This window comes from Malurus melanocephalus, unplaced genomic scaffold (genome assembly GCF_030028575.1).
Source record: "Malurus melanocephalus ecotype Western Australia unplaced genomic scaffold, MMel_1.1 scaffold_207, whole genome shotgun sequence".
Classification (NCBI taxonomy): domain Eukaryota; kingdom Metazoa; phylum Chordata; class Aves; order Passeriformes; family Maluridae; genus Malurus; species Malurus melanocephalus.
In genome coordinates this window covers 542080-566748 of record NW_026623439.1, presented here as the reverse complement: position 1 = coordinate 566748, position 24669 = coordinate 542080, and the positions used below count along the sequence as shown (strand labels likewise).

Here is a 24669-nt window from a genome sequence, read left to right as displayed (position 1 = left end):
GATCTACCAGAGTGAGAGGGTAAAATGGTACATAGAACTTGAGGGAAAGTGCATGTGTGCAGGGAGTTTGATGCAATTCAGTGGGTGCAAGTAAAGAGACCATGTGGGAATTGCCTTTTCTTTTGTAGCCAATAAACTGCAGAGACAGCAATGAAACGATTCTTTTTCCTTCCCTGCTAGATGCAGGATCCCATTCTGTCAGTGTCCAAGAGCCAGGATGCACCACGGAGTTTTTGCACGAACTGCTCACACACGAACGGGGCCGGGCCAGAAAAGCGCTCCGCTTTTACCGGGGCATTGACTGCGCTCATCAAAATTATCACACGATGGCGATGTCGACTCGCAAAAGAACGAAAAGACCCGAGCCCAGCTGTGTCAGGACAAAAAGATTGCCCTGATCTTCCTCTTCCAACTCCAAACACTGATTTGCACTACACTTAAACGGCAACACGAACTCTTTCGCTCTTACAAATCCTTTCACTCTCGCAGAGTTCCCCCAGCAAATTTGAAAACATCTGGCAAGAACAGAGCTAACAAAAGTGCCAGCTGAGAAACCTCTTGCTGTCTAAGCTTCTACTGCACCCATCGAAATACCAACATACACCCTGCTATCAACACTTTCCTTCTCAGCTCTCTTACCATCCTAAGCCTTCAGTCTCACAGACACAGCATCCAGTCAGAAGCACACCAGGGACAACTCACACACTAAACAGACCAGGACAAAAAGCTCTAGAGCCTGGCATTTGCATTCCCATGGACAGTTGCACAATTGTATCTCACAGAACTGCCTACTGAGAAAAGCTTTTAAATTCACTAAGACCACCCAATGTGAGGATCCAAAATTGCTTTCTTCGCCAACCAGAGGAACTCCAAGCTCACCTCAAAAGAAATGAAATCCCGTCCTCCAAAGTACAAAACATCCAGGCACTGATCCCTGCCCTAGTATTGAATATGTCCAACAATTGCTCCTACACAGAAAGGGCCAAGACAGAAATGTCTTGCTGGACTACACCTCCCCATGGTACCTCAACATCTGCTCCACCTACACTGGTACTGTGTCCTTTGCTTCCCAAGGAAAGGCACAAAATGCCAGAAGAGAGAGCTGCCACAGAAGGGAGTCCCCATCAAAGCTTTCAGGCATACGTGCTGCTATAAGCTAGATCTCCCAAAGGAAGAAACACCTGAATAGAAGGCTTTCCTCAAGTAGCAGAACTGTTCCTGCTTTTAGGCTGGTAGCACGCATTAAAGGAGAGCTTTCAAGGGAGGAATCTCTTAAAGAAATGCTTTTTTTAAGGTACCCCCCCATCTTGTTCTAGGACTCGTATAATGCGAGAAGCAAGATCACATACAGAAGAATCACCTGAAAAGAAGGATTTCCTGAATGCCAGCCCTGTTCCTCCTTTCAGGCTGGCAAAATGCAGGAAAAAGAGCTTTCACAGGACCAACCTCTCCAAGATAAACTTTTCCTGAGGTACCTCCCCGTTGTCTTGTTTTAGGGTTCACATACTGCGAGAAGAGAGAAAATGCATAGAAAGATTCACCTGAATAGAAGGCAGTCCTGAAGTAGCACAAAGACTCGCATGAAAAGATGGCTTTGCTGAAAAGCCAGCCCTGTTTCTTGCCTTTAGGTTGGCAAAATGTCTGAAAAGAGAGCTTTCAAAAGAAAAATTGCTCCAAGAGAAACTTTCTTTGAGGGACCTCATCCTTATCTTGTTTTAAGGCTCGCATACTGCAAGAAGAAATATCTCACACAGAAAGATTGACCTGAATAGAAGGCTATCCTAAAGTAGGAGAAGTGTTCCTACATTTAGGCTGGCAAAACGCAGGAAAAGAGAGCTTTCACAGAAGAAATCTCTAGAAGAAAAGCTTTTCTCTAAGCTGCATTCAGGCTCCAAGAGCGCAAAAAGCGAGAACTCACCCAGAGGAGCTTCTCTGACCAGGAGGCTTTCCCAGAATGCCAGCCCTGTCCCTGCTTGCAGGCTGGAAAGATGCAGCAAAAGAGAGCGTTCACAGGGGGAATCTCTCAGAGAAAACTTTCTCTGCCCTACCTGCCCGTTAGCCTGGACTCTGTGAGCTGTCAGGAGCTCTGTCCCTCTGATCCATAATTTGCTGGAAAACCTCTGCAGGGAGCTATGTTCTCTTTTGAGCAGCTCTGTGGGTGTTCTCCTCTGAAAGCGGAGTACGTGAGTTCCCTTAGCAGTGTATGTAAGCTGAAGTCATGGAATGTGCAAAGTGAATTTTGGCTTATTCTGTGGAGGGGAAACGACCATAGGTGTATCCTACTTCCAAGCATTTTGCTGTATATGTTTTGTGGCTGCCTTTTCTGTGATAGCACCCTTCCAGGGGAAGGAAGCAGCTGGGATAGTGCAGCAGTTGGTGCTGACTTTTAGCTCTACAAGCACAGGAATGCACAACTTCATCCTGCTTTTATACTAAATCACAGTACAGGTAAGTACCTAACCAACCCCCATTACTGCTTGCTGCTCAGAACAAAGGTTTGTGCATTAAAGAGCTGTTTGAATGTCTGAGATTTATTGCAGAAGAGAGAGCACAGCTGGAAGCAAGGAAAAGGCAAAGCAGTTTTAGTGGAGAAATGCCAGGGTTGCAAAGGGGATTTTTTACATGAGGCCAAGTGGAAAAGCTGTACTTGTGTCAAATTCCTGTAGCAGTGGATGGCAGCACCTCGGGACAATTAAAGGAGCCAGAGACATTGCCAGTGGCTTGTTTATTCCTGTTCTGTTGTTTGGCTTCTTGGTGGTTGTTTTGCAACTTGCTTGGGACTGTTTAATTCTGTGTTACTTTTTTATCTTCTTGCAATGAACCTTTTGATTCAATCTCTCTTTATGATCAAGCCTGACACTGAATGCTGAAATGGTTAAACATGAGCTTTGCTCTCAGCTGTGCTGTGTGTTCAATGCATACATGAATTGGCTTAAAAGCTATCAGCATGCTCCAGTATACGATGAAAAACAATTATCTGCAGTGCTGTTGCTCATAGTTGAATTTTTCTGCCAGTTATGCAGTTAATGTCCCCAAAATAGATGTGCTTCTACAGTTTTGCTTGTTGGCTATTCTGCCAGCTGTGGGTTCTCTGGTCACCTGGGGCTGTGCTCTCTTGAACAGTGGATTTGAAGCTGCTTCTTGTCCATCTGTTCAGGCAGTGCCTTTGGAGATTGAAAGCTGGTCCCAAGTTACTCTTGGAGCATCCAAGTGGACGTGTCAGTGGCCTTGCTAAGAGTTGAGAGGATTCATTTCTTTGAAGGTTAGAGATACACATTTCAATGGCAAAATCTTACCCACTGTGCTCAGTTTAGGAAAAACTGTACCACACTGAGTGTGCTGGTGTCTGTTGTGTGACTGGTTCCTGTCCAGACACTTGGGCAGAGGTTGCAGGAGAGAGCTTTTTCTGTTCTTCCTGAATCTTGTTTTGTTTTCACCATATCTGCCTCTGGAGTTTTTTAGTAACTGGTGAAAGAAATTATGGCTGTGGGATGCCATTAACACTAAGATTAGAGTAAGGATTTGATGATGGCTCTTGGCTAGGAACCTCAGAAAGCACTTAGAGGTCATATTTCCAAAATTTCAGAACACTGGCATTTGGGAATAGGCTTTTGGGTGTTATTGGGAAGGCAGAAAAAGTGGTTGTTTTTTGTTTGGGTTATTTCTTATCAAGTTGCATGGCATCCTCCTTTAAAAGTTTTAAGGAATAAAAAGTTATTAAGAACTTAGTAAGAATAAGTTAATCATAGAAAGTTGGGAACTGTAAAAACCAGAAATTGTGACCAAATTGCGACCACTCTGCTAATTGTCCTGATTTGAGACTGTCTGTCCTGGCAGAATCAGCAGGTACAGAAATCTGACATTTTCATGCCTTTGTAGTTTCTTCTTTGATGTCAACTGAAGAAGTGTTGGTGACCTTAAACTGACGCTTAATTGTTTCTTTCTTTGACAGTTGTAAAAAATAATCAAACAACAGCTTGATCTGTTTCAGTAAAAGATTAAACATATTACAAGATTTGACAGTTTCATGTAATTGAACTATTTACATTTTGCTTCAGTAAAAGGGTATTTCTGAAAACAGAAAATAGTATTTGTGCCAAAACAGAGTTTCTCTGTTATATACTTACAACTGAAAATGCTAATCTTAACTGTCTTTGTAATTTACTTAGAAGTTTTATTCTTTAATAAGAACACCTCTTGTAAACTCATTAATATTCAAAATGTTTTTTGCTAGAGTTCCCAACTTTCTATGATACTCTTATTAACATTTTTTCCCTAAAACTCTACACCATGTGACTTTTGCTATAAAATGTGAACATGATGCACTCCAGTCTATAGAAAAGCAGAAGCCCTGCATTTAGTAGCAGTACTACTCTTGCTTATGATCTTCCTGGCATAATTCTGCAAAAAGTGAATTACATCAAACATGCCAAGGCTCTCATGCAAAGAAGCACAGGATTTTTGGCATCTTTTGTATAATCCATTCCATGATAGATTCTCCTAACTACAAAACAGAAACATCGATCTTCTGTTTCCACATGCTGTGTCTTCTCTGCCTCAACAGATATTTTTGTTCTTTTTCTTCTGAATGGATTCATTTCTGGCCTTTATTGTTCTCTAAACAGTTTACCTGAACTTTTAAGAAGTAAATTGAGTGCAGTTGTAATAAATGCCTCTCTGTTCACTTCCGCAGAATTAGCCTGGGTTTCACCCAGATAAAACTTGTCTTGTATGTAATTTTTCTGAAGAGCCTGAAGATGCAAAAACTCTGCAACTCTTAAAAAACTCAGTGAAAAATGATAATGCTCACATTACAGAGACTGAACAAAAATCACTTTGTGCTAGTCAAAAATACCCAGAGGCTTTTCTGTACGCTGAGTTTTGTTACCCAGTGCTCATATTACAGCTGACTTCCCACACTGCAATCGATAAGTGCCCCAAAAAGGGTATTCTTGGGTTTTAGGTGTCCAGGTAATGAGCAGAGTTTGAACAGACCTGGAAAGCAAAGTGAAGGATAACAGGACCTGGAAAGCAAAGTGAAGGATAACAGTACCTGGCAACTGCTGAGATTGGCTTTAGTTAACGTGGTTCTGCAAGACCTGCAGAGTGTGGAAGGGAATGGGGCTGTACTTAAACCATCAAGGCAGAAGTTGAATTCCTTGACTACTGACAGGTTCCCTGTGCAAAGGTGTAAGGAAATCCTTCCTAAGATGGTGAAGAAAGCAGGAAGATGATTGTCATCAGATTTATATGGAAGTGGGCAGGGGATTTTGCAGTGGGGGTTTGAGCTGTAAAAGGACAAATAGTGAGGAGCTTTAATGAGCATGGTGTTCTGGTGATTTTGCATCAGGCCTATGAGACATTGTTTGCACAAATTTTTAAGTCTTCTCCATGGGCAAATCTAAGGGAGACACCTTTTATGTGTTTCAAACAAACTAGGGAGGACATTTGAAGGGTGACAACACTTGTTTAGCTATAGGAAGTATATCACAAAGTTTGTAAAAAAGTTTTTAATAAGAACTTGATAGACACTGGGAGGGTGCTGCCTGGATCTTTACCCAAAGTGCTTGTCAATGATCTAATTCCTGCTTTCATGATTTTGGATTTTATTTCAAAGTCAAGAGAGAATGTTATCTAATATTTATGTTGTTAGCATGTGTGCACTATTGATCTGCAACAATCATTTTAGACTTAGGTTCAAACACGATTTTAGATTTTTTTTTTAAATTCCTTCAGTATCAAGCCAGGTTTTGCTTAATGCTTTGTTTTAAATGTTCTGACACAGCCCTTCCTGAAGGGAACCAGTGGATTTGAGACTGCAGAACAGATACAGACAACAACAGCAAGATGATAATAAGAATAATGAATTCATTTTGATTACACTTGGTATTTTACTGCTCTGCAGGAACAAATGGTGAAATTGGCAGCAGCACGGTGTACCCACAGAGAGAATTCAGACAGCAAACTATTCACTAGTCATTACTGAATGCTGATGGCCTTTCCCATAGAAAAAAAGAAAGCTTGCAATGGTTTCTGCACCTGCAAGGAGTTTCCTAGCAACATCACTGAGGAAACTGTATGCCAGGATTTTCTTTTCAGAGTTCTTTTTGTTGATTTTAGCAGCAGTTGTAAAACAAAGGTCAAGAGCAACTTAAGCTCTTCAAAGCAATGTTGTGTATTTCATTTACCTAGAGAAGTGTTTGTGTTGTAGTTTTCTGCCCAGAGGATAAATATTAGGTTACAGTGTCATCCAATAGACAACAGCGGTTTAGTTAAACGTGAACATTGCTAAATCTAAAATGTCACTTTTTTATTTGCGGGAAAATTCCTGTTAGCATTTAACACTGTGTTATGCCTTGTGAAGCAACCAGGAGTCCCTTTTTCCTGCTCTGGCAGCTGAGCATATCCAGGAGCTTTCTGTGCAGCAGGAACAGGGGAGAACAGAACATCACCTGGTCATGGGAATAGATCATTAGTCTTAACAAAAAGAAGAAGAAGAAAGTTTTTGGGAGCTTTTGGTTGGTTATTTTTTGTTTTGTCTGAGAAGGTATATGCGGTCATTGTCTCACTGTGCGCACAGATCTCAGGTGAGTCCCTGCTTTGTGCTTTGTCATCAACAGCTTCAAGGATAATACTGATTTCAGCTACACCATTCACTAGTAGTGTGTCAGAAGTACTTGCTGGGCTTGTCCTTACTGGCTTTGCCATCTTGGGAAAGGGAGAGGATAGAGTTTATCTGTGTTTTATGGGTGGGGGAGTTGAGGTGAAGGACTAAGACCCTTTTCAGCCCTCTGGGCTGGGGTTACAGAGTTACAAGCTGGGAAGCTGCGGAAGCTGGGCCACATTCTCTATCCCTCCAAACTTCTGCTTTTGTCATGCAGAACAGGGACAATGTTTTTGTCTCTTACCAGGACAGTCACTGATGTAGCCAAAAAAAAAAGCATGCAGTTGTAGTAAGAGTTTTTGCTTTCTTTGCAGAATACTAAATAATCTCTAGGTGTAGAGCGCAGTCTAAAACCATAATTCAACCATTTCAATTCAATTTTATGTTCTAGACAAGGGGCAAAGTCTATTACTTGTCTTTTTTTCCCCTTGCTTTCTGACTTGGTGAAAAGATTTTGTACTTAAATTGTTGACTGTTAACCTTTTCCCATAAGCTACTTGGAGAAATACAGGTTCTGCATGATTTAACATGTAAGCAGTCATCAGAAATAATTCTCTCAGCTCCCTGTTTATTAATCTAAATTATGGCTTCAGCTGGAATTTTATATGAAACAAACTAACGTGCTTAAGGCAGCCTTCAGAACAAAGGCTCTTGAAAAGTGCTAGCACCGCTTCCCTCCTCTCAGAAATATTTCCAAGTAATTTGCCAAAGAAGATTAGCTGAGAATAAGGGAATTTTTCAGTGGAAATCTTAATAGAAAAGAAAGAAACACTATTCCAGTCAAATAATTTTATTTTCTTTTGGGTGATGTGACCCCTGCTCTCATGAATCCTTTCTTGCAGTCACGCTCCATTCCTTTGGTAGAAGGAATATGCTGGACCATATCATACATGAATGCAGATCATGTGATGGTCACACAGGAAATTTTAATTGAGCAGTTAGTGAAAAATTATCCAGGTAACGTGTTTGTTTCTCCCTCCTTTAAAAAAGTGGCTCTGTCATCAAGCTTGAGTTTCTAATATTGGGCAAGGGATCACCAAACACTTACAAGGTAAAGGAGTATAAGTTAATAGGCAACTGGTAGAGTACATGAATGTGCATACTTGTCATCAATCTGTGAGTGTCACTACACTGACTTGAAAGTAATCCTTCTCACAGATTCTAATTCATCTTCTTTGAGAATAAGAGGGAACTGAGTGCAGCAGCATGTTGAGAGTATGTCCTTTCTAGAAGGTAGGAAAGCATAAAAGTGGTATTTAGGTCCAAGAGGTGTCTCTTAAATCCTCCTTTAAGAGACAGGAACATGGCTGACTTTGACTGCAAAGGGACTGGGTAGGAATCGACATCTGGAATTTGCTGTCAAAAAATAAAACCAGCCCCAAATTCAGGTTTGTTAGTCATATTCTAACCCTTTCCTTCCCGAAAGCAAATTATTTACACTAAATGATCTTTAGTCCTTCACTTCTAGATTAGCTGGTTAAAGCATGGTGCTAATAATGCCCATCTGCATATGGGCCATTTGTTTAAGAGTTGGACTTGATGGTCCTTGTGGGTCCCTTCCAATTCAGAATATTCTGTGATTCTGATGGGTTGGCAGCCACTTCCCTTGAATGTTTTCTGTACATCTGAAAAATGTCCAATTTCCCCTGGATCAGCAATATCGAAGTGTTAATGTGTTTGAGACTATGTAACAGTTCATAATGGCCCTCTCAGGAGGCTGCTATGTTTGACACTGAGCTGCTTCTTTTGAATCCTCTTAGGCTCACAGCTGTGTGAACATTACAGGCTGATCTGGTAGGCATTTTAACCAGTGGGAAAAATATTAATTCAACCCCACAAACTGGCACTGAACCATGCCAGAAACGTGTTGTAGTCAAGAAGTGCCCTGAGATAATTACAAGGTAGAATTTGTAGATCAGCCAGAAGCAGCACTCTCAAAGTTTGTAAGGTTTTGAAGGTATTTCTTGCTATGTTTTCACCTTGGTGGAAGTCATTATTTCTGTGGGCAGGAGATCAGCTGTGACTAGACCAAGGACTCTGAAACTGTGACACCTGAAGGAAAACCAGTAGCAGAGACCAGTCTCAGTGAGGTAATAAAGCATCATCTGACCACACATCTGACCAGAGAGAGTGATGAAAGTCACTGTTAAATAACATGCCTGAAGGGAAGTGCTTTGAACAAGACATTGTTTGGTTTCAACCTGGCAGGTCTCTCTCATGAATATCACATCCGGACAGAAACAAAGAACATCCTCGCTTCCTCACAGCAGTGCTGCAGTGACAACCAGAGACACAAATGCCTTTACCTAAATGCTTTGGGTATTTCATGTTCAGTTCTTTTCAGGACTGTTGTATGAGAGACATTTTTTGGCCAGCACCCATTTTACTTGAAAACTTCTTTCTGACTTGAAATATCTCTTTGTTGTAGGCATTGCAGTGCCCTCCCACAATATCTTATATAATATCCTTGGCACTCTAATTAAGGAAAGAAAAATCTATCACACAGGAGAAGGATATTTCATTGTGACTCCCAACACAGACTTTACCTCAAATGATGCCACAGAAGACAACAGAAGGGTCCTGTTGGAGGACAGTTTTTGCTGTTCATCACCTTCCATCACTTACCTGGTAAACATTAAGTCCTGTGCAGACCTAGTGAAAGAAAACATTCCTACAGCATTCCGTTACAGATCCTGCCATTGTTTCCCTGACCAAAATATGCTCTGTGAACAAAGACATCGGCAGGTAATGAGCCATGAATCTAATGGAGAGGGAAAGAGAAGCTGCAGTGAATTGAAGCCTCCAGTTCAAACTCAAGGGATCTCTGCATCTGCTGAGAAGCATTACTGGGACACCATCAAATCCCTGACATCTGTGAAAGCAAAACTGAAAAGCAGGAGGTTTGGCATTGGCCTTTTCTGGAGAAGTGGTTCTAAAAACGAAAAACACAAGGAGTACTCCACATTTTCAGCCCAGTTTCCTCCCCCAGAGTGGCCAGTCAGGGATGAAGATGACTTAGACAATATTCCACGTGATATTGAACATGAAATCATCAAGCATATTAACCCTACTCTTACAGTTGATAATTTGATTAAACACACAATATTAATGCAGAAGTTTGAGGAGCAGAAAAAATATATCAGTAAAGAGAAAAAACACATCACTAATGGCACCTCAGCTGAAGTGCCAATAGTCAGGGAAAACTGTCTTTCAAAGGACTGTATTCAAAAGGTCCTAAGTAAAACAGCAAAACACACCAGGAAAACCAAATCAAAGAAAGAGCAGATTAGCAGGAGTAGCAAGAAATCTCACATACAGAAGCTAACATCACAAAATGTGAAACTGGAAGAGAACATTTCACTGCCCACCAAAAAGCAAGAGCCACCTGATACAGCAGGGGAGTCTCATGTGATATATAAGAAGCAGATTAAGAATCCTTTCCAGGGTCTGCCATGGAGACCTCGCAGTTTTCATGCAAGAGGGTACCAAGGTGTTGTTAACAGTCAGATGAAGCGTGGAGCTCAAAAGCAAGGAAGAGCTTTCCAAAGGCTACAGCCCTTGGCCTCCTCAAGACCCTTTGACTGTGAAACTGAACATCTGGCTGCAGAAACTGAAGCTGACAAAGCTAAGCAAAACAACTTACTCCATGCCAATAGGTCTGGCCTTCAACCAAAGAAAGACAGGTTAAGTGCAAATGGTAGTTATCCACAATACAGTAACCTGCAAATAGATAATAAAAGTAAATACTTTCTAGAGAGTAATATTTCTGAAGAAAATGTCTATAGAAGAGCAGTGAAGAAAAAATCCCCTTGCTCCTACATTGAAGACAGTGGTGTGTGCAAAGAAGATGCAAAATTTCCATTATGTCTGAAAGATGAGCATTGCAGATGCAAAGCAGACACTGTATGTGAGTTGTTAGATCAAACAGCAAATGAATTTCAAAATGTCCATCTTTCAAATTACACTGCCAGTGTTAACCAGGTCAAAAAAAATGGTGTGCAATACAGACAAAAGACTGATAAAAAGACTGAACTTATACTCAACTATGACTGTGCCAGCTATCCTGGATCAATAAAGCTGAAAAGCAATGGATTTACTGAAAACTTCCATCTTCTGTACCAAAAGGGACATGATGACACCTGTAACTTGTCATGTCTGAGTGACAATTCTGAAGGCCATGCACCATGCCACCTGCCTCCTGACCACACCTTTTCAGACACGAGAGACTGGAGTACAGCTCTGCAAAAGCTGGGGGCAGCTGTGTCCCTAGAAGCCTGTAAGGTTAGTACTTATCCTGCCCAGCAGAACACAACTGTAAATAAATGCAACTCTGGAGAGCACGGATATACTGAAAGTGCTAGCTTAGCAGAATCAAAAGAGCACCCAAAACCAGACTTCACGGAAAAAAGTTTGTTGTATAGTCAGGTTCTCCTGAAAGGTCACAGAAAGGATGAAGAAACTGCCCTCACTGAATGTGGGAAGGGTTCAGCTGTGGCAGCTTTCTGCCACGCTGATGATGCTGACTCTGATGCTGACACTTTGCAGAACTTCACCCATGAGGTGGCTGAAGGAGCAGGAGTAGCATGCTGTGCTTTGGGCTTGCAGATCAAAGAAGTGAGAAACCCTCCAGGAAAAAAAGATCTGTTTTGTAAGAAAACATGTCCTGTGATCCCAGAACAGAAGCACTCAGAGGGGACAGAGAACCACAGCATTACAGGAGACAGTGGAATCGACTCCCCAAGGTAAGAAAATATGGGAAACTAAGTTAAATGTCTTATCTTAAAGCTGACCATCAGATTTAGGCAGAAAGGTTGCAGTAAATCATAAAGCCCCTCCCCAGCAACAAAATCCTCACTCTTTTTTAAAACTTCAGAGTTATCCACATCCACACATACTCCACCTATATAGTTCTGCTAACTCTTTTTACACGAACATTCTCCCTAAATCAGGTATACAAATACTGCTGCTTGTATTTTGCATTTGTTTTCATAAGGCAAGAAAACAGTACGAGCTCTGTCCTACAGGTGAAAATGGCCAAGTGCAGAAATCTTAAGAAACACAGTGTTTGATAAACTCCTGTTAGCAGGCAGGTTCAGCTCACACAGATCTCACCATATGACATTAAATATTGTCATAGATTTTCCAGTTGTACATAAAGAATAGAGATACAGCAAAAATTTAAAGTAAGATCTGACTTGTTCACAATAGACAGGAGAATATGTACATCACCTGAGCTTTCATAGCGTACATTTTGCCTGTAATTACACCTGAAAGTCCCTTAATGGAAAATAAATTAGTATGAAACAATCTTTTACGCATATGTGAAGACCAATAAAACTTAAATAAATTGACAACAACCTCTGTTAAAAATGCTGAGGGAAAAATCACATCAATTTTTTTTAACAGCAACACATTCTTAATAACTTAAATGAGTAGTGTAATTTAACCATCGGAGTCCTCATTAGATGTGTATTGTCACCTTGTGAAGCCAGTTTATGACAGAAGAAACTACAGTTTCTAAGGGAATTCTGCTGATTGTTAATATTTCCCTTAAGCAGCTCTTGGCTGTGCACTCTTCCAAGCACTCTTCCTGTGTATTACTTGAACACTTGAAATCTTTAGCAAAATGTATTTCAGAGGGCCACTTTGACTGTTTGTGCTAATGCCATCTGTGGCACTAAAAGCTAAGCCAATTCAATTCATTTTTGGAATGTGCAGTCTGACTTCTAATAATTCTATTATTTTAGGTGGACTGAAAAGAAAATGAAGCTTCCTGCCAAATTCTAAGAGTATAAATAACAATGCAAAGAAGAGGACGAGTGAAAGGACAATTGCAACAAAATTCCTTAGTTCATCTAACTCTGTCCATGAGTATTTGATTATTTTTAATGAGCTCTGTAAACTTTCCACCTGTAACAAGGTATGTATACTATAAATGCAGTCTGTCACATAAGTGGGGCCATCTATAAATCAAAGCTGCTAGCTAAAACTTTTGACAACAGTGTTTGGAGAGGTCACTTGTATTTTGCCTGCCCTCATCTTCAATTATTTTTTGTGTGTCGCTGTGATAATAAAAATGAGAACTGCCATTCTTCATTCAGACCATGCCATTGACCTGGAAAGGGTTTGTGTTGCTCTGATAGGAATTGCAGTTGGACAGGACTGTTTTACACTAAGTCTGGAAAGTGTTTCCTACTTGTGCCACAGAAATTAGAGCATGCTTCACCTTCCCTGTCAGAAAACAAAGCAAATAAACTAGACATGCGCCTGGTTGCTACAAAAATTCCTTCAATCCCAAGGGTCTCTGAGTCCTGCAGCACTCTCAGCTATCCTCAGTCTACTTGGTGTGTTTGTATCTGGGTTTAATAGCATGGTTTAGTCTTTGAAAATGAAAGTGTTCTGGTGACAGGAGACAAAAGATAAGTCCAGTGGCATCACTTTGGGAGAGGCCCTGCTCTCTTCCCAATCCATAAGGAATCGATACCCTAGCAGCTGCCAGGATCACTTCAGATTTTACTTCCTAAGACTAATTTTGACTCCTTTCTCCCGATTTATCCCTGTACCTACAAGCAGATTGTGCTGGGCTCATGCTGCGAATCACCACAGGTCTGTGGTTTTTAAATCTTAAAGTCATTCGGTCACACTACCCTTTCCTACTTTAGACTTTTCACTACCGAATAATTCTCTGCGGTAGTTATGGAGGCCAAAGTCACCAGCTTGTAAAGCTACTGTTCTGGGGAAGGCGCCCTAGTAAGAGCGGCGGGCCGGGCCTGTCCGGGGATGCAGAACGAGCAGAGCCCTCATGGCGGCCCCGTCATGGCGGCCGCCCCCTCACAGCGTGCGGCGCGCGGGGAGCGCCGGGGATTGCAGGCGTCACAGTGTCCCCCGGAGCACGCCGGGAGTTGTAGTCCCGCGCCGATGGCCACAGGCGATTGGCTGTTGGACAGCGCGGCCCCGCCTCCGCGCTGCCGGATCGGCCGCCCATTGGCTGCCGAGCGCCTCTGCCGCTCGGAGCGTGACGCGCAGCGAGCGCGCGGCTGGTGCGGAGCGCGGCGTGGCGGAGCGGCGGAACGGCGGCGACGAGCGGAGATGCCCGAGGCCACCCGGTGCAGCACCAGCAGCGGGGCCGAGTCGGGCTCCGACTGCTCCATGGACACCGAGGCGGTCCCGGAGAGCGGCCGGCGGCGGCACAAGGTACCAAGGAAGGGCTCCGGGTACGGCCTGGCCGCGCCTTCACGTTGGGGCTGGCGCCCGGCGGGTTCGGCCTCGGATCGCGGCCGTCCCGCACCGCCGGTGGCGCGGGCCGGGCGAGGTGTACGCGGCAGTGACCGCGGGGCGGCCCGGGCCGAGCGGCCACGTGCGCGGGCGGGCCGGGCCGCGGCCTCGCCGCGTGTCGGGGCGGCCCCACCGGACGTGCTGGGCCTGCCGGAGCCGCCGGGAGCCCGGGAAGCGCTTTCCGCGGCACTCTGGAGCGGGGGAGAGCCCCGAAAACGAAGGCCCTGTTGTCTCATGGTCTGTAACGTGTCTCCTGAGCGGCGGCGGCCGGCGGGGATCTGTTGCCTTGTGCCAGCCACCGCCCCCGTCAGTAACTAGAACGTGCGCTTCAAGCTTTAACTGTTCTGCACCCTCTTCTCTGTTCCGTGTTGCTTGGATCTACGAGCGTGTATTTTCATTTGCTCTGTGCCTTGCCAGAAGGAGAAAAAGGAGAAGAAATCTAAACGCCGGGACAAGTTTCAGAGGGGAAAGACTCAGACAGATGAAAGCGAGGAATCGGATGAGGAGTGTTTTGCCCCGAAGCCCAAAAAGTCAAAGAGTGTCAGTAAACAGAATGGTCATACGAAAGAGGAAAGCCTGGAGAAATCGAGATTGTCTTCCTTAAGCAGCAAATCCTCCCGCAGAAGCCGACAGAGTAGTTCCAGTGAAACATCAAGTGGGAGCGACAGTGAGAGTGAGCAAGATCAGGTAAAGCTAACGACTGGTTTTAATTATAGCGATGTGTTATAGCTTGTAGCTCCTGTGTTGTAACAAGGCCAAATTTCGAATGGATTGCATTTCCTTCCCCCCCAATCAATCGAAACTGTGGTAAATTTTCAGGAGTTGAAGTTCTTGAATTGTCTAGTTTGCCATTTGTTTGCAAGGATTTTTAATTATGAAGTCCTGAAGTTTTGGATCAGTGCATCATGGTTTCCACACTTCAGCGGTGTGGTGCTGTAATAGGTGTTGCCAGACAGACAGGTTGCACTGAGATGGAGCTAATATGATTCAGCACCATTAGGTGTGTGTGATTTTGGGGGTTGTCCTGTGCACAGCTGGAAGTTTGTCTTGGTAATCCTACTGGGTCCTTTCCAACTCACGATATTCTGTGATTCTAATTAAAGAGCTTTCAGTTTTTGTTTGAGTGATTTGCATTTACTATGCTCTTAGATATGAAACAGTTTTAACCTAAAGCTAACTTTTGCTAGTTTTGTCCAACTTGGAAATAAGATGGTAAAACAAGGAAGGTTCTTTAGATGCAACTGCAATGCTCACTGAAGAGTATGACACTAGAGCCTATGCAGGATTTACTTGGATTACCTTGAATTTACTGACAGGCACATGATATTCACGTGGAATCTTGTCTGATTTGCTGTTTCCCTAACAGGAGTTGACTGCAGAGCAGAAAGAGGGTGCTTTCTCCAATTTTTCTATTTCCAAAGAAACAGTCCAGCTTCTCCAAGGTAAGTTTCTTGTCATGATGTGACCATAGAATGTCAGTGATCTCTCTTGTGTGTTTTTGTGCTCAACTTCCTTGATCAATGAGCTTTGAGATGGGCTCTGGCTGTGCGTATATAAGCATGGATGCTGTGCAGAAGACACTGATTACCTGTCCTAAACACACCTTTACACACACCTTCCTGTTTGCAATGTTGTCCAGTTCAGACTTTGCAATAAAGTTCTAAATTACGTAAGCAAAGAAAAAAAAAAGATGTGTGAGAATTTTTAAACTGCAGGTTATTTTGGTGGGAATAGCAGTGTCTGGTGGTATGAAGTGGAAGAATAAAATGGACAGTCCCAGGGCACTCTTTGGAGATGATTCATCTGATCAAATAAATCACTGGAGGTGATGGTACATTCCTGACTAGAGTTAAAGGAAGCTCTGCTTACAATAATTTCCACTGAGTATGAAAGAATACTTGTAAAATGATCTTATTAAGGAAATCTCTTGAAATTGTCACAGCTCGAGGAGTGACGTACCTCTTCCCTGTGCAAGTGAAGACCTTCAACCCAGTGTATTCTGGCAAAGATGTCATTGCTCAAGCACGAACTGGAACAGGCAAAACATTTTCTTTTGCTATTCCCTTAATTGAAAAGCTTCAGGGAGAGTCCCAGGAAAGAAGAAGAGGTCGTCCACCAAAGGTAACTGTGCCTGGGTAGAATGGTGATTTTGCTTTGTCTTACATCAGAATGATTCAGGTTTTTGAGCCACTGGAGAAGCTCCTCAGGTCTAAGCTAATCCACATTTAAGATGATTTGAAAGCTGGGCTTTGCCTACATCCTGTGCTGCCTCCCAGCCTCTCATAAAGAGTGAAGACCAGAACAGGGTGCACTTGTCAGTTCCTTTTTCTGCCACAAGGAAACGAAAACTACAGGTGTTCAACGTGTTCCTATTTAATTTTGCTCGGTCATGTTGCCTGTTCAGGGCCAGCAGCTACTGGATAGTTGGTTTTTTCCCAAATTGCTAGCAGATTAGTTACTAATTGTAACATGACAGCTTGATAAAAGCTGTCTACTTAAACATGTCTCTTTCTAAAACATGTAAACGGTGGGAGGTTTTATAAATAGATTTAGTTTTCACTAGGAACACCACCAAATGTTGAGGCTTCTGCTCCAGAGAGTGCAGATTCATTATGAGCTGTGTTCATTCTGCTAAGGAATCCCATGGATGATTTTTCACTGAATTCTTACAATGCCTCCAAAAGAACTAGATAGACCAAAGTTGCACATATCCTCGTTAATATTTTTTGTCAGTTTGTTTCATCTTGTCAGCCATCTCGTAGATTACCTGAGGGGCAGTTGTATGTGCATCTGCCCATCAGATTGGTTGAGAACACTGTCTCTAGCTTTGGGACAGTCCTTTGGAGAAGGAAAGGCTTTCTTTGAGGCAGTCATAAGCTTTAAAAAAGCTTCCAGGCCTCAGTCTACCATAATACACTACCGCTTGCTTTTTGATAATGGGCTTTACTATTGAAAGAGGCAACAGGATAAGGATTTGAAGACTCCTTTTGTGATGCCAGGTTTGAGAGCATCACTTCAATTACATGTTTAACTCAGTTGTGCCTGCAGGTAAGCTCTGTATTGGAAGAGAGGATGGTTCTTTGGTTCCTTCTGCAGGGATACAAATTTGCACACCAGCTCTGCAGACTGAGCATATGTTTCCCTGAGTCACAGGGAAGCCGAGAGACAAAGGGTAGCTCTTCCTTACACCTTCTCACAGGATTGTGAAGCATTACTGAGCAGGTGTAAAACCCTTTTGTTATCCAGATCCTTCAGTCTTGTACTCAAACAGCATATGTACTTTTAGAGGAAAACTTGTAGCTGATCTGTTCAGGAACCAAAGTTAAGTAAGATTTAAGTATATCCTATCCTGTTTAAAAGGAACTTGGCCTTTCCTAAATGAGCATATGTTGAACGAGTTTAATGATGTTACAAGAGACTTAAGCAGTGTTTCTCCAGCCTTTGCTTAGATAATTATTTAAAATAGATTAAAAAAAAAATTTGCAGATCTAAATAAATGATTAGAAGTCTAGTGGTTTCTTGGCAGAAGCCATGCTGAGAAAACATTTGTTTTGTCTTTCTTCTATGCAGGTTCTAGTTCTTTGTCCAACAAGAGAGCTGGCAAATCAGGTTGCCAAAGATTTCAAGGACATCACAAGGAAGCTGACAGTAGCTTGTTTTTATGGAGGTACTCCATATAATGGACAAAGTAAGTAACTCTTAGGACTAATAATTGAAGTATTGATTGATGGATGTATTTAAGAAATGCATTTGGGTCTTTCCAAACACACATTTCTAGCCCAAGAGCTGGAGACTATTCATGGAATTCAGTGCATAAAATGTATCTTCTTGTGGAGATAAATAGCTGTAGCTCTCAGGTACATTCTTGGAGGTGTTTATCTACTTATTAAATTAAAGTGAAATAAAATATACTGTGTGTATAAGCTGTGTTTAGGTTTAGGTTCTTGTAAATACGAGTTTTTTTCAAGAATTTAATCTTGAAGCTGTGAATGGGTATGTGTTTTTTCATGTGATAAGTGATATCTAGAGGATTTGTAAAGTGGAGAAGAAATTACTGTGACAGCATAACTTACTGTCTTGTTGGTTGTAAACAAGGAGGAAGAAAGAGCTCTTTTCATCTTGTGACATTAGGAATGATTTATTTTCCAGTGCAGCACCTAAGAATGAGTTGATTTCAGTACTTTGGGTAGTTTAATAGGTAATTTTTTTAAAAGTTTCCACTAAGGTAAATAATTTGGGAAGAGATAACTATTTGTAAAAGATATTAAAGGAAGCTCATAGTTTTCTACTTTATTTAAAACACAAGGAGGGGGAAGGGAGGTAAGTTGTCTTTTTTTATTTCTTCAGGAAGAACAGTAGATATTCCACCTAACCTTTTTTCCCCACAATTTTTCTCTTCCTGCTCATCATTTGTTCTCACTTTTGCAAGGAGAGCCCTTAGGAATGGTTTAAGAAGCCATTTCATTATTATAATGTGTTACTGCTGTAGAGAGTGCTCCCAGTTCATTGTGAACTCTTTCCTGTTCTCTAGTTGATCTCATGAGAAGTGGCATTGACATTTTGGTTGGGACACCTGGTCGAATCAAAGACCATCTGCAGAATGGCAAGCTGGACCTTACCAAGGTGAAACATGTTGTACTTGATGAAGTTGACCAGATGTTGGACATGGGATTTGCTGAACAAGTGGAAGACATTTTGCGAGTTGCATACAAGAAGGGTAATCTCAACATTTAAACAAATAGGAAATACTAGTAATAATTTTCTTTGCTAAAATTCAGGTATAAGGGGCCATTTTTAGAAATTAATGAGTATTACATATTTTGAATGTGAGACTCATTCACAGAACTTTTGCAAAGCTTAAACTCCAATACCTATGGGTCTGTAAATAACTGTCTTTGACATCTGTCTTTAAATTGTGCTTGGACTTCTTGAAATTAAAAGCTTGTTACCTTTTTCACTGCTTGAAAACAGACTGGATTTTTTTGCTGTAGTATTTTTTTCATAATCTTGGAAATATTTAGACTTTCTTGAGTATTTTTTCTCCACATGTCAGTAATGCGTAAATTAAAAAAGCTAAGTTGGTTTCTTTATATTTTTGATCTCATTTTAATCACCCATATAATTAATTTTTGTACATATGTTAGTTGAAATGTATGAAGTTTGTGAAACATTGTTCTGGTTTTTTTTTTAAAGATTCTGAAGACAATCCCCAGACACTGCTTTTTTCTGCAACTTGCCCACACTGGGTGTATGATGTGGCTAAGAAATACATGAAGTCTAGATATGAACAGATTGACCTTATTGGGAAAAGAACTCAGAAGGCTGCTACAACAGTAGAAGTGAGTAATCTCATGTGGAATGTTTTCAGGCTTTCCCCCTTTTCTTTTATGCTGCCAAAGATCATCACTTCCTAAGGTGCATTGTCACAATGATGTTGGAAGTTGTTTTGACAATTTTTTTTTAAAGTATAAGGCACATTACAGCTAATCAACCTGTTTCTAGGTTTAGGATCTGTCTTCTCACATAACAGGTAGAGAGAGGCTTTTCTGTCAGTTTTGTGGTTTTTCAGAGAAAAGCAGTATCTAAATTTATCCAAGTTGGAAGCAAAAGGCACACATTAACATCAGCCTGCTGCTCTTAAATCTGTGTAGACATCACAGTCAACTTCCACCATGTAAAATACTTTTTTTCAAACTTCCTATATTATCTGATCTCAGTAGGCCTTTGCTTGTTGTGCAGTAAATATCATAGCAAGGAATACAATACATATATGCTAGAAGCCTGATTTTCTCTTGCTCTATTTATTTTGCTGAACATTAGACTAATAGTGGTGGGCATAAGAGCTTTATGGATTTTGGATGTTCCAGGATCACGAGTTAGCACATTTTCCCCATCCAGGAACTGTATAACCCTTTACTGTTTCCATGTATAACAGTTCCATATACATTTTTTAAGAATCTTAACTTTACATATGCTGAACATTGGAATTCTTTTCCACAGCATTTGGCAATAGAGTGTCACTGGTCTCAGAGAGCTGCGGTTATTGGAGATGTCATTCAGGTCTACAGTGGCAGCCATGGGAGGACCATTGTCTTCTGTGAGACCAAAAAGGAGGCAAATGAACTTGCTCTGAATGCTTCAATCAAACAGGTATTTTATGTGTATTAAGGAACAAAACCTGTCAAAGATGTATCAGCCCTATGTTGGTACCAGACCTATGCTGACTAAGTTTTAAAGAGAGTTTCAAAGTGCATGGGGCAGGCTTTTGGGGGTGGTCAGATAGAGTTTTACTCTTTCTTGTTGAGATGGAACAAAAATTGTAGATTACTATTTTGAAAAAGCCAAGCATTGCATAGATGGTGTGGATGGCAAGTTACAGCAAAGTTTTCATAACTCATAGGAACGAGATGTGGAGCTAAGGCACACATTGCATCTCTGTTTTGCTGCCATTGTTAAGGGCCTTTGAGGTATAGGAATAAGAATTACTGAGTACCTATTGTTGGACTTATGAAATACAAACTCAGGTAGTTTAGTTCTTCTGTGTCTTGCCATATAGTACCTATCAATTACCAAGATATTGTACCCAAAACTGACCGTAAAATGGAGCACTGTCTTGGATTTTGGTCCAATTCTAAAATAATACTGTTTTTCAGGATTGCCAGTCACTGCATGGTGACATTCCTCAGAAGCAAAGAGAGATCACACTGAAGGGTTTTAGAAATGGTTCGTTTAAAGTTCTGGTTGCAACCAATGTAGCTGCCCGTGGTTTAGATATCCCAGAAGTTGACTTGGTTGTACAAAGCTCACCGCCAAAGGTAGGAGATGTTACATTGGATGTCTTGGAGTCTCTTTTTTTAACTAGTGTATGCTATCACGTGGTGGTATGAAGCACACAGAGTTCATCAGCATTGTGCTTAAGGGGGAAAATGCCCAGATATATGGAAGTAGTTTCTTAGAGGATTTTTTGGGAGTATTTCAGTCCCCTAATATGTTTCAAGATGATTTCCTTAAAATGTCTTCTTATGAGGCTCTTCAAAGCCTCTGCCTTCGAAGCTGCTTATGGTAATTGCAAGGCTGGAAGTGGGAAGAATGTTTCTCCTAGGTGGAGGGTGAATGTGAGATAGGAACCACAACAGTGAGAACTTTGGCTGAAATTAAGAGGGTTTAAAAGACACAAGGTAATGTTAATGCTGTTAGTATCGCAGTAACCACTCTCAAGTGGATGTGCACGAGGGTGAGTGTGATTGTTGTAGAGGTACACACACTTCAAATGTGTGATGATGCATAAACAAAAGTTGATCCATGCTCATGGCTCTGGCTTTCAAACCACGATTTTTAGAAGATTATGGAAAAGTATATTTGGTCGACAAAGTGAAACAATGTTTTCTAATTTAATTCTCTGATGCAGTTACTGTGAATTCTTCAGGCTTAACTGTAATAGCTTCTACAAATTATATGAATGCAATGAATTGATCAAATTATAATGAACTAGATAACTCACACGGCCTTTTGTTTCTGAAGGATGTGGAATCCTATATCCATCGTTCAGGACGCACAGGTCGAGCTGGGAGGACTGGGATCTGTATCTGTTTTTATCAGCGAAAGGAAGAATATCAGTTAAGACATGTGGAACAAAAAGCGGTACTGTTTTTTTTCTAATTTGTTCAATTACAGAATGTAGCTTATAAAGCACCCAGAGGAGGTTTGGGTACCTTGAGGAGGGTGGGTGCACTGATGGTTGCTGTGGAGCAAGGAGAGCGCTGCACATTCTCACGCCCACACTTTTTCAGCAAATGCCAGTAAGGTTGTCCTTGCAGAAATGAGAATTTCAGTATTTCAGTGTACTGGTTATCATCTGATTAGTGACATGCATATGTGCAGGTTTAGGGAGAACTGTAATCTGCATTTTTGCACTTTGTGCACTGTTCCTTACGGTAGTTTCCTTGACAATTAAGTATGTGGTTGGGATGAGATGGTTTATTCCTGGCACATAAAACAGAGTTACATTTAGACACAGGCTCTGTAATCTGTTCTTAAATCTGTGAGACTAAAAGTAATAACTTAGAATTTGTAGGATTCTATTTTCCCTCAGAATCTGCCAAAATTGGTTCTGTTTTCAGTTTAAGGTCGTAGAATCATTTAAACTGACCGGATACATAAAAGCCTTTTAACTGTTACCCATTTTCCCATAAGCTTAACTTTGCAATTTTCATTAGGAAAAATTGGAAATTAAAAGGTAAAAATAAGAAGAAAAATTACAGACTCAAATGCTTATTTTGTTGGAGTTCAATAGTGCTTCTTCAGAACTGAATTATTTATGGTCTGCAATTTTTATTTGTCTTTTGCCTTTTAAATTTCAGGGCATTACATTCAAGCGTGTTGGTGTTCCTACTGCAACAGACATAATAAAGGCTTCCAGCAAAGATGCCATGAGGTGTGTTTGGGAACTCAAGCCCTGTTGTATCTTTCTAGTTCAGAAGGGTTGTTTGAATTGTTCTTTTCTGTCTCTTTGAATTTTCTGATCACTATTGAAATCTTGGACTACTGTTTATTTTTTCTATCCCAGAGCCTAGTAAGTATTGGTCTATAAATGGTTATATTTTTTTCCTTTAACTACTTAGGTGCCTGGATTCTGTTCCTCAGACTGCTATTGAGTATTTCAGAGAATCTGCTCAGTTGCTAATAAAAGAAAAGGGACCAGTCAATGCTCTGGCTGCAGCTCTGGCTCATATTTCAGGCGCTACATCCATCGAACAGCGCTCACTGCTGAACTCGGATGCGGTAAGGAGGGGTGTATGGCTTAATGCTTGTCTTGAAACTGGAAAAATGCAACACCCCTCTGTGTTGTCTAAATAGAGAATCATTTGTTTCCTGGCCATTTTATTTGAGAACTGTACTTAAATCAGGAGTAGGAGCTACTGATTTTGTTAAAAGCAACAATGTAGTTGCTGTAAAAATCCTTGATGTCCTCTAACAGTACCTGTTTGAAGATTTAGTTAGTAAAGTTTAAATTAGCAGGTTTCTCCTGTCTGATATATGTACTGAAGCTTATTCCTCTGACCGAGTGGAGCATGCCCCATTTCTTTTTAGGGATTTGTTACAATGATACTACGCTGCTCTGAAGAAATAAATAACATGAGCTATGCCTGGCGAAGACTGCGAGAAGTGTTGGGTGATGATGTTGATCGGAAGGTGAACAGAATGTGTTTCCTCAAGGGAAAAATGGTAAGTTTTCGGTTTTTGTCTTTGATACTAGTCTTTTCTGATTGCAGCCTTTTCTTAGCAATTGTCAGGGGAGCTATTTGGTCAGTCTCTCTATTCCAGACACTGACAATGATGGGTCTCAGTCTGTTTTTTTAGTGCTCTGCTGACATGCTCAGGAGATAGGATAATGCATGGCTATGGAGATACCTTTTACCTGTTCTGCTATGAAGCATGCTAACTGTGTTATAACGGCAAATGAGAAAAGCATTTCTTAGGACAGTCAGTTCTGATAGGGCCTGTCAGGTGTAGGATTGTAGGCTCTATCGTTTTTAATTGCAGTCAGTTTAAATGCTTGACTTGTATGCATTAAAATTATTCTTTCTTTTTAGGGTGTATGCTTTGATGTTCCTGTGGCAGACCAAAAGGAAATAGAGGTACGTTCATTGCAAATTTTGGGTACAGCAGACTGGAGATGGAACTGGCTGTAATGGGTTACACTGAAAACATTATGTAGCCTTTTTCCTGCCTTTCCTAGTGGCAAAAGGGATGGCTTGGAAGGATTTGAAGAACAAAATTAAGCACAGCGTTTCTTTTCTAAGGCATTCCCCTGTGACCAAAAGTCTGTAACTTGAAACTTTGAGAAAAAGTGCTAGATTCATCTTTGTAGCCAGCAAGCTTTCCTCCCTGTTCTTTTCTATTCCCTGCCTCCCATTGTTCACCTAGAATTTTCTCCACAGAAAAGTGAATTTTGGTTTTTGATTGGCAGCATTAGTATTACCATGCCAAAATTTTTGATCCCTTCAGTTAGAAGCTCGAGTCCTATATATCAGCTTGTGATTTTGCCTTTTCAGTTGAGTAAATTTAATAATTATTACATACCCTGTATCTGTATTCCTAGAATTTAACTTGCTGTGTCTGACTTCATTCCAATAGTCAAGATGGGAAGATTCAAAACATTGGCGTTTGTGTGTGGCAACTGAATTACCAGAGTTGGTAGAATCCATACGAGGAGGAGGAGGAGGAGGTGGTGGAGGAGGAAATGGCCGAAGCTTCTCAAGCTCCAGGAACGGTCGGCGTGGTGGCTCTGGCAGAAACAGATTCAGGAGCAGAGGCCAGAAACGAAGTTTCAGCAGAGCGTTTGAACATTAATTTCAACAATTCAGAAGTGAGAAAAAAAAAATGGGACTGAAGTATTTTATATTATATTACGCTAGGCTGTTTCTGTGTGTTTGTACCATTGGGGAAAATACTTCATTAAGATTTTTTTTGTCAGTACTGCTTTGTTCATAAACAAGGTTCTATTCATTTTAAAAGAAGTGCAAAGAAAAAGCCCAAAAAATCCTCAAGAAAAAGTAGTTTCTTTTGTTTCTCATATTGCTCTTCAAGTCTTTCCATAATATGTCTGTTGCATTCAAAACAGTAGCCTGGTTCACTGTATAATATATAGATCTGAATTGCTGCTCAAACCTGTACATTTTCTGATAAAATTAAATATTATTTTACAACTTCATATTCTGTTGTCATGT

The 24669-nt window shown here is 41.2% G+C and overlaps 2 protein-coding genes across 3 annotated transcripts; both read left to right on the top strand.

The window, feature by feature from the left end:
- The first annotated feature begins 326 nt into the window (after nucleotides 1–326).
- Nucleotides 327–12550, top strand: STOX1 (storkhead box 1). The gene is given in 6 exon segments (XM_057373773.1): nucleotides 327–374; nucleotides 1407–1471; nucleotides 4964–5053; nucleotides 7464–7621; nucleotides 9093–11406; nucleotides 12412–12550. Coding segments are annotated over 6 exon segments (2715 nt in total). The 3' UTR covers nucleotides 12452–12550.
- Nucleotides 12551–13676: 1126 nt separating this feature from the next.
- On the top strand, nucleotides 13677–24653 carry LOC130577991 (nucleolar RNA helicase 2-like). 2 transcript variants are annotated; one of them, XM_057373744.1, is made up of 15 exons: nucleotides 13677–13858; nucleotides 14357–14626; nucleotides 15306–15381; nucleotides 15882–16060; nucleotides 17510–17627; nucleotides 18471–18656; nucleotides 19133–19278; nucleotides 19940–20089; nucleotides 20593–20754; nucleotides 21461–21580; nucleotides 22300–22373; nucleotides 22561–22720; nucleotides 23030–23164; nucleotides 23533–23577; nucleotides 24077–24653. In XM_057373744.1, the coding sequence occupies exons 1-15, from the start codon at nucleotides 13754–13756 to the stop codon at nucleotides 24290–24292; spliced, it is 2142 nt and encodes a 713-aa protein (XP_057229727.1). In that variant the 5' UTR covers nucleotides 13677–13753; the 3' UTR covers nucleotides 24293–24653. The 2 variants fall into 2 exon arrangements, with proteins under 2 accessions (XP_057229727.1, XP_057229728.1); XM_057373745.1 differs by having other exon boundaries at nucleotides 24042–24104.
- Nucleotides 24654–24669: the final 16 nt, after the last annotated feature.